The sequence below is a fragment of the Ornithorhynchus anatinus genome, chromosome 13 (genome assembly GCF_004115215.2).
Source record: "Ornithorhynchus anatinus isolate Pmale09 chromosome 13, mOrnAna1.pri.v4, whole genome shotgun sequence".
NCBI classification, from domain to species: domain Eukaryota; kingdom Metazoa; phylum Chordata; class Mammalia; order Monotremata; family Ornithorhynchidae; genus Ornithorhynchus; species Ornithorhynchus anatinus.
In genome coordinates this window covers 1,359,189-1,372,129 of record NC_041740.1, presented here as the reverse complement: position 1 = coordinate 1,372,129, position 12,941 = coordinate 1,359,189, and the positions used below count along the sequence as shown (strand labels likewise).

Sequence of the window (12,941 nt, the reverse complement as noted above, 5' to 3'; positions counted from 1 at the left end):
AGGCTCCGCGGCGCGCGCTGAGGGATGACGTAGGCGGGGAGGAAAGAGGGCAGAGCGCGCATGCGCCCAGGTGGGACGGCGGCGCGCGCGCGCGGCGTGGCCCCCATGAGCTGGTGTTCGCTCCCCAGAGCGGCGGCAGGTGAGGCGCGTGGCGGCCGCGCGAGCCCCTCGCCCTGGGACGGCGGCCGGGAGGGGACACGTGGTCCTCGCGCCGGGGCGGGGGGGGGGGGTCACGTGGGCCAGCGCGTGCGCCTGCCCTCTGAGGCGAGGCTTCCCTCCATCCATGCGCTGTTTTGACGCCTTCCCAGGGCCGCAGCCCTGTGCTAAGCGCTTGGGACAGGGCGCCAGGGTTAGCAGAGAGGCTTCCTCGTCTGCTCTGTATTGACGCCTTCCTAAGGCCTTAGCACTGTGCTGAGCGCTTGGGACAGGGCACTAGGTTTAGCAGAGAAGCTTCCTCATCTGCTCTGTATTGACGCCTTTCTAGGGCCACAGCACTGTGCTCAACGCTTGGGAGAGGGCACTAGGTTTAGCAGAGAGGCTTCCTCGTCTGCTCTGTATTGACGCCTTCCTAAGGCCTTAGCACTGTGCTGAGCGCTTGGGAGAGGGCACTAGGTTTAGCAGAGAGGCTTCCTCGTCTGCTCTGTATTGACGCCTTCCTAGGGCCGCAGCACTGTGCTCAACGCTTGGGAGACGACACTGGGTTTAGCAGAGAGGCTTCCTCGTCCGCTGTGTATTGACACCTTCCTAGGGCCGCAGCCCTGTGCTGAGCGCTTGGGAGAGGGCGCCAGGTTTAGCAGAGAGGCTTCCTCGTCTGCTGTGTATTGACGCCTTCCTAAGGCCTTAGCACTGTACTGAGCGCTTGGGAGAGGGCACTAGGTTTAGCAGAGAAGCTTCCTCGTCTGCTCTGTATTGACGCCTTCCTTGGGCCTCAGCACTGTGCTGAGCGCTTGGGAGACAACACTAGGCCTAGCAGAAAGGCTTCCTCATCTGCTCTGTATTGATGCCTTCCTAGGACCTCAGCACTGTGCTGAGCGCCTGGGAGAGGACGCCAGGTCTAGCAGAGAGGCTTCGTCGTCACCCTCCAGTTTTAAGAATGTGGGATTGGTTAAGCATTTCCCGGATGCTAAGCGCTGTTCGAAACACTGGGGGAGGTATACGGTAATAATAATAGCAATGGAATCTGTTAAGCGCTTACTATGTGCTAAGCCCTGTTCTAAGCGCCGGGGTCAATGCAGGGTAATCAGGTTGCCCCACGGGGGGCTCACAGTCTTAATCCCCATTTTCAGGATGAGGGAACGGAGGCCCAGAGAAGTGAAGTGACTTGCCCAAGGTCACACAACAGGCAATGATGATGGCATCTGTTAAGCGCTTACTATGTGCCAGGCGCTGTTCTAAGCGCTGGGGTTGATACAGAGTCATCGGGTTGTCCCACGGGGGGGGGGGGCTCACACGGTCTTCATTCCCATTTTCCAGACGAGTTCCCCGAGGCCAAGAGAAGCGAAGTGACTCGCCCAAAGTCACACGGCTGACAAGTGGCGGAGCCGGGATTAGAACCCGTGACCTCTGACTCCCAAGCCCGGGCTCTTCCCACCGAGCCATGCCGCTTCTCAGGCATCGTTTAGACTGTGAGCCCCTCGTTGGGCAGGGACGGTCTCTATCTGTTGCCGAATTGTCCATTCCAAGCGCTTAGTCCAGTGCTCTGCACATAGTAAGCGCTCAATAAATACCATTGAATGAATGAATCCCTGTCCTCGAGTCGCTTACATTCTGCTGGGTGCGGAGCGCTGTACCCAGCCCCTGGCCCTAGACCTGATCCCCGTGTCTGCAAAGCTTTGGGTTCACCGTGTGCCAAGCACTGTGTTGTCCCACGTGAGGCTCACGGTCTTCATCCCCATTTTACAGCAGCTGTGTGACTGTGGGCGAGTCACTTAACTTCTCTGTGCCTCAGTTCCCTCATCTGTAAAATGGGGAATAACCGTGAGCCTCACGTGGGACGACCCGAAGACCCTGGATCTCCCCCAGCGCTTAGAACGGTGCCCGGCACAGAGTAAGCGCTTAACAAATACCAACATTATTATTATGAGGTCACTGAGGCACCGAGGAGTGAAGTGACTTGCCCAAAGTCCCACGGCGGAGCCGAGATTAGAACCCGTGACCTTTGACTCCTAAACCTGTGCTCTTTCCACTGAGCCGCGCTGCTTCTACATACGATCCCTGTTGGATGTCTGGGGGTGGGGTGGTTCCCGACGGCAGAGGACGTAGTTTGGCGCTGTGCACGCAGTAAGCGCTCAATAAATAGCTGACAGGGAGGGCGGGCGGGCGCCGCCCGGGGCGATCGCTTGCGTCCCTGGACGATCCGCCCGCCTTCTCCCACCTCCACCCTCAGCACGGGATGCTCCCTGTGGGCAGGGACTGTGTCTGAAGTACTGGACTCCCCCAAGCGCTTAGTACAGTGCCCTGCACACAGTAAGCACTCAACAAATACGACTGATGCCTTCGACCTCCACGGACCACAAGGAGCGCGGCTCAGTGGATAGAGCGCGGGCCCGGGAGTCAGAAGGTCGTGGGTTCTAATTCCGGCTCCCCCACACGTCTGCTGGGTGACCTTGGAAAAGTCACTTGACTTCTCTGGGCCTCAGTGACCTCATCTGTAAAACGGGGCTTCAGAGCGTGAGCCCAGTGTGAGACAGGGACCGTGTCCAATCTGACTACCTTGTCCCCAGCGCTTAGAACAGTGCTTGGCACATAGTAAGCACTTAACAAGCTCCACGATTATTGTTATTATTCGCTCTCTCTTATTCCCAGCGGGCAGGAGGGGAGAAGGGTACGTGCCCAGGTTCAGAAATGGGGGCTAAGGGTAATAATAATAATGATGTTGGTATTTGTTAAGCGCTTACTATGTGCCGAGCACTGTTCTAAGCGCTGGGGTAGACACAGGGGCATCAGGTTGTCCTACGTGAGGCTCACAGTCTTCATCCCCGTTTTACAGATGAGGTAACTGAGGCACAGAGAATAATAATAAAAATAATGTTGGTATTTGTTAAGCCCTTACTATGTGCAGAGCACTGTTCTAAGCGCTGGGATATACAGGGTAGTCAGGTTGTCCCCCATGAGGGTCCCAGTTAATCCCCATTTTCCAGATGAGGTCACTGAGGCCCAGAGAAGTGAAGTGACTCGCCCACCGTCACACAGCTGACAAGTGGCAGAGCCGGGACTCGAACCCATGACCTCCGACTCCAAAGTCCGGGCTCTTTCCACTGAGCCACGCTGCTTCAGGTGCCCCCGACCTGTCGTCTGACCCTCGGACACCACGGTCAGTGGATTATATTGAGCGTGTCCGGGGTTTGGGGCGGAGCACTGTACTAAGCGCTTGGGAGAGGACCACGCAGTCGAGTTGGTAGGCACATTCCCTCCCCCAAAAAGTGCTTCCAGGCTAGAGAAGTGGCGTGGCCTAGTGGAAAGAGCCCTGGCCTGGGAGTAGGAAGGACGTGGGTTCTCATCCCGGCTCTGCCCCTTCTCTGCTGTGTGACCTTGGACGAGTCACTTCACTTCTCCGGGCTTCCGTTACCTCCTCTGTAAAATGGGGATTAAGACCGTTAAACCCCATGGGGGACGGGGACCGCGTCCAACCCGATCTGCTCGTATCCACCCCGTGAACAAGATAAGACCGTGAGCCCGTCGTCGGGCAGGGACTGTCTCCGTTGCCGAATTGTCCACTTCAAGCGCTTAGTACACTGCTCTGCACAGTGTAAGCGCTCGATAAATACGATTGAATGAACGGCTCAGTACAGGGCCTGGCACGGAGTGAGCGCTTAACGAATACCGTTTAAAAAAAAAAAAATTGGCCGAGGCGGGATTCGAACGCAGGTCCTCTGACTCCCAGGCCCGGACTCTTTCCGCCCGGCCACGCTGCTGGGTGACTTGGCGCCGGGCCTGCCGTCAGCTCAGCCCCGCGGGGCCGGGGTTTTGGCTCCTGGCGCGGCCGGGGCAGAGGGGCCCTCCGGGGCCGGAGTCCGGCGTTTGCCCCGGCCGGTCCTGCCCGTGGGGAGCAGCCCCTTGGCGGGGTGTGACGCGCACCTGAGGGCGGGGAGGAGGAGGAGGAGGAGAAAAGTACTTACTGAGCGCCTTCCGGGAGCCGCCGGCCCGGCCCGCGCACTTTGCTCTTCTAACGCCAACCTACTCGCTGTACCTCGATCTCGTCTATCTCGACGGCGCCCGCCCCTCGCCCCCGTCCCGCCTCTGGCCCTCCCTCCTCCCCCGCGTCCGCCCGACCGGGATTCTCCGAGGCCTCTCTGAAAGCCCACCTCCTCCAAGAGGCCTTCCCTGATTACGCCCCCCTCCTCCCTTCCGCGTCACTCTGCCTCTGCCCCACCCCACTTAGGTCCGTCTCTGTAATTTGCCGACTTATATTAACGCGCGTCTCCCCCCTCTAGACTGTAGGTTTGTTGTGGACGGGGAGCGTGTCTGTGATATGGTCACGTTGCGCTCTCCCAGGCGCTTAGTACGGCGGTCTGCATACGGGAGAGGCTCAGATGACTCGATTGGGAAGGAATCCCCGGTGAGAATTAGACACGGTCTCTGGTCCCCCGAGGGGCTCGCGATCCAGGAATTCAGGGCCGGGGACGGGCGCGGGAGGACGGAATAAAGTCGAAAACACAAAATGAACCTAAAAGGCGAGCGTAAGGCTCAATCGGTCGTATTTATTGAGCGCCGACTGTGTGCGGAGCTCTGTACTGAGCGCACGGGAGAAGACAATGATGATAATAACAGTGTTGGTATTTGTTAAGCGCTCACTCCGTGCAGAGCGCTGTTCTAAGCACTGGGAGGGTCATCAGGTTGTCCCACGTGAGGCTCACGGTTAATCCTCATTTAATCCAACAGAGTTGGTGGACGCGTTCCCTGCCCATAACCAGCTTTGAGTCGAGAGGATCAAAATAGAGTCAAAGCCCCGGAGGGGGCACTTGGACGATTTGAGGTGGGGGGGCTTCCTATATATCATTCAGTGGTATTTATTGAGCGCTTACTATGTGCAGAGCACTGTACTAAGCGCTTGGAATGGACAGTCGGGCACCAGATAGAGAGCATCAGACGGGCTCACAGTCTCGAGGCCTGGGGGTGGAGAGGGAGGCCAAGGAACCCCTCCCTGTGCCCCTGCTTATCTGAGCCAAGCGTCGATGGATTTGTCCTCCCCGATCCGTAGGTGGCTCCTCCCTCCGTCCATCTGTCCCTCCGTCCCTCCCCGCTCCCTCCCTCCGCGCCCCGGCTCCGGCTGGTGTAAGGGGGGGAGGCGGGTGGGATTAGGGCCGAGGGAGGCTCCGTCATCGGCCTCCCCCCCGCCCCACCCCGGCGGGGCAGCGTATAAAGCCGCCACCTCCTCCCAGAGCCTCCCGTCCTCTGGCCCGGCCTGGGCACCCCAGACCTCGGCCGGAGGGGCGGGGGTCCGGGTGAGAGGAGGGGCGGGGGTGGGGGTGGGCGGCGGGCCGGGGGGAGGCGGAGGGCGCGAGGGGTCAGCCGCTCAGCCCCGCTCCGGTGGGAGATGGGTCGGCGTGGGCGCGGACGGGGTCGGCCGCTCGGCGGTGCGACGGCCTCCGGAATTGCCGTGGGGTCGGAGGAGGGGGCGGATGGGAAAAGCCAGGCTGCCGGACCCCTCCGGGCACACCGACCCCCTCCTCCACCCCACTGGACGCCCACGGGCCTGCTCTTCGAAGCCCACGGGGGGCATCGCTGTCCCGGGGGGGGGGGTCCCGAGAGGTGGGTGTTCTGTCCTCCATCGTCCGCTCTCCGGCCCCTACAGCCATGGCGGCCAGGCCCCGACCCGTGGTCCTGAGCGGCCCCTCGGGCGCGGGGAAGAGCACGCTGCTCCGCAAGCTCTTCCAAGAATACGGCAACGTCTTCGGCTTCAGCGTCTCCCGTGAGTCCGCGAGGGCCCCCGGAGGGGGACGGGGTGGGCGGCCCCGGGGTTTCGGGCCGGTGCCCGCCGCCCGCCACCGGCTCCGGGGGCGACGCCCCGAGGTGGCGGCTCCCCCCTCTCCCGCTCCGGGATGGCTTCCTTCAGCCTCGCCCCTGGTTCCCGCCCCCCCCCCGGGCCCGTGCGTGGCACCTCAGAGACCCACGGACCCCTCTCGTTGCAGACACCACAAGGAGCCCCAGGCCCGGAGAGGAGAACGGCAAAGGTCAGCGGACCGGGGGTCGGGGGTGATGATAATTACGATACTTTTTAAGCGCTTACTATGTGTTAAGCACTGCTCTAAGGGCTGAGGTAGCTTATCAGGTTGGACACAGTCCCTGATCCACATGGGGTTCATTCATTCATTCAATTGTATTTATAATAATAATAATAATGATGTTGGTATTTGTTAAGCGCCGACTATGTGCAGAGCACCGTTCTAAGCGCTGGGGGAGATACGGGGTCATCGGGTCGTCCCACGTGAGGCTCCCAGTCTTCATCCCCCTTTACAGATGAGGGAACCGAGGCGCAGAGAAGTGAAGTGACTCGCCCGCTGTCACCCAGCTGACAAGTGGCGGAGCTGGGATTTGAACCCATGACCTCTGACTCCCAAGCCCACGCTCTTTCCACTGAGCCATGATTTATGGAGGGCTTACTGTGTGCAGAGCACTGTACTGAGCACTTGGAAAGTACAGTTGGGCAACAGATAGGGACGATCCCTATCCAACCACGGGCTCACAGTCTAGAAGGGGGGAGACGATATACAGGCATCGATAGAAATAAATAGAATTATAGATATAGAGAGAGATACACATCAGAACAAGTAAACAGGCATTAATAGAAATAAATCGAATTATAGATATGTACATATATACACAAGTGCTGTGGGGCAGAGGGCGGGGAAGAGCAGAGGAGGCGAGTCGGGGCGCTGGGAGGGGGAGGCGAGGAAAAGGGGGGCTTCGTCTGGGAAGGTCTCCTGGAGGAGGTGAGCCTTCAGTAGGGCTTTGAAAGTCAGGGTTCGCACTCTTTATCCCCATTTCACAGACGAAGTAGCCGAGGCCCAGAGAATTGAAGTGACTTGCCCAAGGTCCCCCAGCAGACATGTGGCGGAGCCGGGATTGGAACCCAGGTCCTCCTGGCTCCCGGGCCCGGGCTCTAGCCACTGCGCCACCCTGCTTCTCGGCCGGGGATGGTGTGACGGGGCGGGGGGAGAGTGGAGGGCGAGGCCCAGGACGGAAGGGAGCTCGGGAGAGGGGAGAGAGTGAGCTGGGGGGTGGGGTCGGTCCCGGGGGAGGGGAAGCCCGGGAAGAGCGTGGGGCCGGGACCGGGACCGGAAGCCGAGACTCGGTAGGTCCCGCTTGGTGCCCGGGTTAGGGGTTCGGGGCCGGGGGCGGTGTTGGAGGACGGGGTGGGGAGACGCGCGCCGAGCGACGTCCCCGGAAGACCGGCCGGACCGCGGGGGGAGCTGGAGGAGGGGCGGGGAGGAGGCGGCCGGCGCTGACCCGGCCCCGGCCCCGGCGCCCGTTGCAGATTACCACTTCGTGAGCCGCGAAGCCATGCTGCGAGACATTGAGGCCAACGAGTTCATCGAGCACGCGGAGTTCTCCGGGAACATGTACGGCACGAGGTGCGGCACGAGGTCACGGCGGGGAGCGGGGAGCCCACAGCTTGGGGACGACCCTTGGGAAACGGGGCTCGCTGGCCCAAGAGGAGCATCCGGGGGGGGACCCTTGGGGCCCAGCCCTGGTCCTTGTGACCCAGCGTGGACCCTCCAACCCCTCTGACTGTCCCCTTTCCCTCCCTGAATGACCCCCGGTGACTCAGCACGGACCGTCCCACACCCCCGACTGTCCCCCTCTCCGTCCCTGACTGTCCCCCAGCGACCCAGCGCGGACCCTCCAACCCCTCTGACTGTCCCCTCTCCATCCCCGAATCTCCCTCTTTTCTGAAAAGTGATATTTGTGTGCAAAATGGAAGTCCCCACGAAGCCGGGGCGGGGGAGGCGGAGGCCGGCGCCGATCTCGCCCACCCCTGGAGCTGTGGGTCGCCCCTCCCCTCCGCTTTTGCACCTCGCCGCCGTGTTTCCACATCGCCATGGCCACCGAGCTACGGGGTGGGGGCGGCGGGTGCTGATGAGCGGGGCTCGTTGGGTCCCGGGGGCTGAGGGAGAACAGAGAGGCCGGGGTGGGGGAGGGCTGTCCTTTTTCCTGGGCGGACCCAGCCGGGTCACCAGAGACAGGTCACCACCTGCCATCGTCACCGCGGCCCCACACCTGGCGCGTCCGGTCACGCCCGCCCGCGACCTCCAGAGATCTGGCTCTGGCCGCGGAGCCGGCGGCCCATCTCTGGGGGAAGTGTGGCCACCCAGTCGTTGGGGCTGAGACCCGCTGAGGCGAGGGCGGGGGCCGGGAGTCGGGCCTAGCCCCCTTCTCGGCCTGCCGGGCCGGAGGAGCGCCTCAGTTTACCCCGTCACCCTGGAACCGGCGTCGGAGCGATGGGCTTTCCGCGGTCGCCCGGCCCTCCGACCGGGGCCGGTTACAGATGTCCTGCGACCGGCAGCTCTGTGGGGAAGCGTGTCCCGCTTCTGTGGTTTTCTCCCCGGGACCCGGTCAAGACTGACCCTCGTGGGATGCGATAAAAGCATCGGGGGATGAGGGGGAGGACGGGGCCGGGGCCTGCTCGCAGCCGGGACTTGTGGTCCCAGCAACCGCTGGGTCAGGATGGCCCCGCGCCCCCCCGGGTTCAGGTTTGACCCGGGGGGTCCGAGCCCGCGGACGGAGGTGGGGGTCTCGGGGCACGCGGGACCCCCGAGGTCCCGCCCGCAGCGGGCCGCCTGCCCGGCCCCCGTCCATCTCCCACCCTCCCGTCCCCCCCACCAGCAAAGCGGCGGTGCAGGCGGTGCAGGCCGCGAATCGCATCTGCGTCCTGGATGTCGACCTGCAGGGCGTGCGCAGCATCAAGAAGACCGACCTGCGGCCCATCTACATCTCCATCCAGGCCCCCTCCCTGGACGTCCTGGTGGGTCTCCACCCCGAGAGCCCCCTTCCCCCGCCCCAACTCCCCCGGGGCCTGGGTCATTGGGCGAGCGGCGGGGGCGGTGGATGGGACCTGGCTTTAAGTCCCCGGGCTAGGGAGGGGGTGTTGGAGACCACCTGCCCTCCCCAAACCACCCCCCCCCCGCGCATGCTCCAAGCCCCAAGCACAAGGTTCCAACATTTTGGGGGTGGGGGGCTGCTCTTCCCCACCCCGTTAAACTCCCAACTGCCCCTAGAGCAGCGTTGCCCCCATTGGGGGGTTTCATGCCCCTCTAGACTGCAAACTCCTGTGTGCAGAGCACCGTACTAAGCGCTTGGGAGAGTCCAATACGACCGAGTTGGTAGACCCGTTCCCTGCCCACATGGAGCTTAGGAATGTGTCCACCGACTCGGCCGTATTGGACTCCCCCAAGCGCTGCGGGCGGTGCTCCGCACTAGTAAGCGCCCATTAAATACCGTCGATTGATGGATACCCCCCTCCCTCCCCGGCTCCCGCTGCCGTAGGAAAAGCGGCTGAGGGACAGGAAGACGGAAACGGAGGAGAGCTTACAGAAGAGGCTGGCCGCCGCTCGGGCCGACATGGAGAGCAGTGAGTGTCCGGCTTTGAGCGTCGCCCCCCGGGTCCCCCCTCTCCCCGACCACCTCGCCCTCAGATGGAGGTTTTCCCGGGCAAGCGTGCCCTACCTAATAATAATAATGATGATGATGATGACGACGAGGGTATCTAAGCACTTACCGTGTGCCTCGCACTGTACCAGGGTGGTTGCGAGCAAATGGAGTTGGCCACGGTCCCCGTCCCACGAGGGGCTCACGGTCCCAATCCCCGTTTTCCAGCTGGGGTAACCGAAACGCAGAGAAGTGAAGCGACTCGCCCAAGGTCCCACGGCAGACAAGGGAAGGAGTCGGGATTAGAAGCCGTGACCTTCCGACGCCCGGGCTCTAGCCGCTAGGCCACGCTGCTTCTCACGACTGTCCCTCCTTCCCTCCCTGCCACCCTCCCGCGGGTCCACAGGCAAGGAGCCCAATCTCTTCGATCTGATAATCATCAACGACGACGTGGAGGAAGCTTACTGTTCCCTCAGAGGGGTCCTGGCTGAGGTGAGGGGCCGTCCCTTCCCCTTCCCACCCCTCTCCCCGCCGCCGCCCTCCCGCGCCTCTCTCGATCCCTCCCCGCGCCCCGAACGCTCCCCCTTCCCATCCGCCCTTGGCCGAGGTTGACCGAATGCCAACCTGGGCCCCAGGTCTGGCGCCGGGCTTTCGCCTCCACCTTTTTCCCCTTTTGGGCCGCGGGGAGGGGATGGGGAGGGTGGGGCAGTGCCCCTCTCCCCGCCCGGGGCCCGTGCCGGGACGCCGACGGCCCTGACCCGGCCGGTGGCGGTGCCACCTCATCCCGCAGGAGATCCAGAAGGCCCAGCGCGCCGCCTCCTGAGCGGGGACCCCCGCGTCCCGGCTTCCCAGCCCCTCATTCCAAGAGTCACGTTCCCCCGAACGCTGCCCACTCCCTCCTTGGCGTAGCCCAGGGCCCCCCGGGGGCTCGGCGGACCGCGGCTTCGGGCCCCCGGCCGCCCGCGCCCACGGACCTGACCGCTCCTGGCCTGGGGTGGGGTCCGGACGGACGGGGGGGGCCGGGGGGGACTAGCTTGGCCCGAGGCCCCGGGGTGGCCGCCCGGGCCGGGGCACGGACAGGTTAGAACCAGGTAACGGCAGGGAGAGCCCCGGACCGTCCGCGCCGGCCCCGGAGTCCACGGTCCTCGCCCCCGGGACCCCCCGGCCCGGTCCCTCTCAGCCCCCCGGGGGTCGGGGAGGGGCCGGGCTGTGCCCGTTGGCCACCGGGGTGGGCCCGGAGGGGCAGTGGCGGTGTCGGGAATAGAGCCGGCACCGGAGCCCGGGCCCGGCGGGTCACGGTAATAAAGAACCCATTGGTTGCAGCAGAACGGGCACCTCTCATCTGTTTTCCAACGACACGCGGCAGGGCCCGGGCCAGTGCCGCCCGCTCTGCCCGCTCCGCCCGTCCACCAGCTCTTCTCACACACCCTCTAGACTGGAATCTCACTGTGGGCAGGGAACATTTCTGCTTTATTGTTATACTGTCCTCCCCCGAGCGCCTAGAACAGCGGTCCGCACCCATTAGGCGTCCAATAAATACGGTTTAATGAATGAATGGAAAGGGCTGAAGGCCCCCCGGGCTGGGAGAGACGCCCAATGTCACACGGCCACCGCAGCTGCAGCCCCACCGTCGGCCGCCAGGGGGAGCCACGGCCCCAGCTCAGCCCGTCCATGCTATGTATTGAGCGCCTCCTGTGTGCAGAGCACTGTGCTAAGCGCTTGGGAGAGGACAGTAGAACAATCTCACAGACACATCCCCTGCCCACAACGAACTTAAAGCCCTGCGGCGGGGAGAGTTTCTTCTCGAGTTCCACGCCGTGCCCGGTCCTCCCCACCGCCCGCACCGGGCAAGTCTCGGGCCGGGCCCGCTCCAGCCCGCCGCTTCCACCGAGCAGGACAGAGGCGGGGAGAGCCCCCACCGCCTGGTTTTCTTGAACCCGCCGCCTGGTGTTCTTTTGGCTGTGGGCTGGGCCGGCCTTGGCCCCCAAGGGGGTCTCCTGAAGGTCTACCCGCTAAGCGCTCCGACTCTTGGATCTCCCTTCCCACGGCTCCATGAGGCAGGGGCCCCCGTCAGGCCGGGGTTGGCCCCCTGCCCTTGGCAGTTGCCCGGGTCCACCAGAAGGCAGGAGGCGAGCTCCAAGGGGAGATGACCCGCCGGCCGTGCGTCCCGGGGCCCGGCGCCTGCCCTCTCTGACCCTGTGTTTCTGCCTCCACCTCCACGGAAGCGGAGGAGGGGAGGGCCGGGGAAGGCACGTGCCGCGGCGGATCGTGCGCGCGGAGGCCGGGGCGTCGCCGTCCGGCCCAGCTGGGCCCGGACGGAGAGGGGGGCCACGTATCCGGATCCGCCCGGGGACGGTCCCGAGTCGGGAGAGGTGGACCGAGGCCCAGACGGAGGCCGAATGAGGAGAGGGGCGGGGGCTGGGTCGGAAGAGAGGGACGGATAATAAATGAATCGATTACGGTATCCGTTAAGCGCTTACCGTGTGCCAGGTACCGCACGGAGCACCGGGGCGGACGCAGGCAAATGGGCTTGGACGGAGTCCCCGTCCCCTGTGGGGCTCCCGGTCTCAAATCCCCATTTTACAGATGAGGTCACCGAGGCCCAGAGACTTGCCCCAGGTCACACAGCAGAGAAGTGGCGGAGCAGGGATTAGAACCCGTGACCTTCTGACCCCCAGGCCGGGGCTCTAACCACTACGCTGGGGCCGGACTGGGACGGGAGGAGAGGAGCGGGGGCAGGCCTCGCTCCCAGGCCCCAGGCCGAGGGGAGAACGGATGTCCTGTTCTGAAAATGTCTCTGCTTCTTCTCAGGAAGCAGCGGGAACCAGCCAGACCAGTCAGACCAGCTGGCTCGTTTCTTCTGGTCCGGCCAAGGCCCGCGAGGGGAGCGGGCGGTCAAAACAGTCCCTGGTTGGGGGCCGGAGGCAGCTGGACCCCCAGGCACCGTGCAGTGACCCTACCCCAGACTTTTCGCAGAGACCGTTGCTCTGCCCTTCCTTGCCCCTCGCTCCCCCCTTCCCGCCCTCCCACACCAGTCAGTCGTATTTACTGAGCGCTTACGGTGTGCGGAGCTCTGCCCTAAGCACTTGGGAAGGGACAGTAGAAGGAGAAACAGCCACATTCCCCGCCACAGTGAGCTTACAGTCGAGAGGAGGAGACAGACATTAATAGAAGTAAATAAATTACAGATGTGGACACCAGACCCTGGGTCCCTGCCCGTGGCGGGGGGCTGCCAGCTTGAGGGGGCACAGCTATAAAAACTCGGGGCATTAGTTCAACCTCAAAGGCCGAGAGCAGAACATTCAGATGATGCTATCCACCGGGGCATTTATCGAGCACTTTATGCACTGGGA

At 63.4% G+C, this 12,941-nt stretch overlaps 1 protein-coding gene across 3 annotated transcripts; it reads left to right on the top strand.

Moving 5' to 3' along the window:
• Positions 1-45: 45 nt before the first annotated feature.
• On the top strand, positions 46-10,916 carry GUK1 (guanylate kinase 1). 3 transcript variants are annotated; one of them, XM_029078238.1, is made up of 8 exons: positions 46-139; positions 5,795-5,911; positions 6,132-6,173; positions 7,478-7,574; positions 8,827-8,965; positions 9,487-9,571; positions 9,995-10,080; positions 10,379-10,916. In XM_029078238.1, the coding sequence occupies exons 1-8, from the start codon at positions 61-63 to the stop codon at positions 10,409-10,411; spliced, it is 678 nt and encodes a 225-aa protein (XP_028934071.1). In that variant the 5' UTR covers positions 46-60; the 3' UTR covers positions 10,412-10,916. The 3 variants fall into 3 exon arrangements, with proteins under 3 accessions (XP_028934071.1, XP_039769914.1, XP_028934073.1); XM_039913980.1 differs by lacking the exon at positions 46-139 and adding an exon at positions 4,538-4,558; XM_029078240.2 differs by lacking the exon at positions 46-139 and adding an exon at positions 5,343-5,444.
• Positions 10,917-12,941: the final 2,025 nt, after the last annotated feature.

Coding starts and splice junctions, on each gene's coding strand:
- GUK1 (XM_029078238.1), top strand. CDS start 61: ATGCGCCCAGGTGGGACGGCGGCGCGCGCGCGCGGCGTGGCCCCCATG. Junction 8,966..9,486: donor CCCCCTCCCTGGACGTCCTG/GTGGGTCTCCAC, acceptor CCGCTGCCGTAG/GAAAAGCGGCTGAGGGACAG. Junction 10,081..10,378: donor TCAGAGGGGTCCTGGCTGAG/GTGAGGGGCCGT, acceptor CTCATCCCGCAG/GAGATCCAGAAGGCCCAGCG.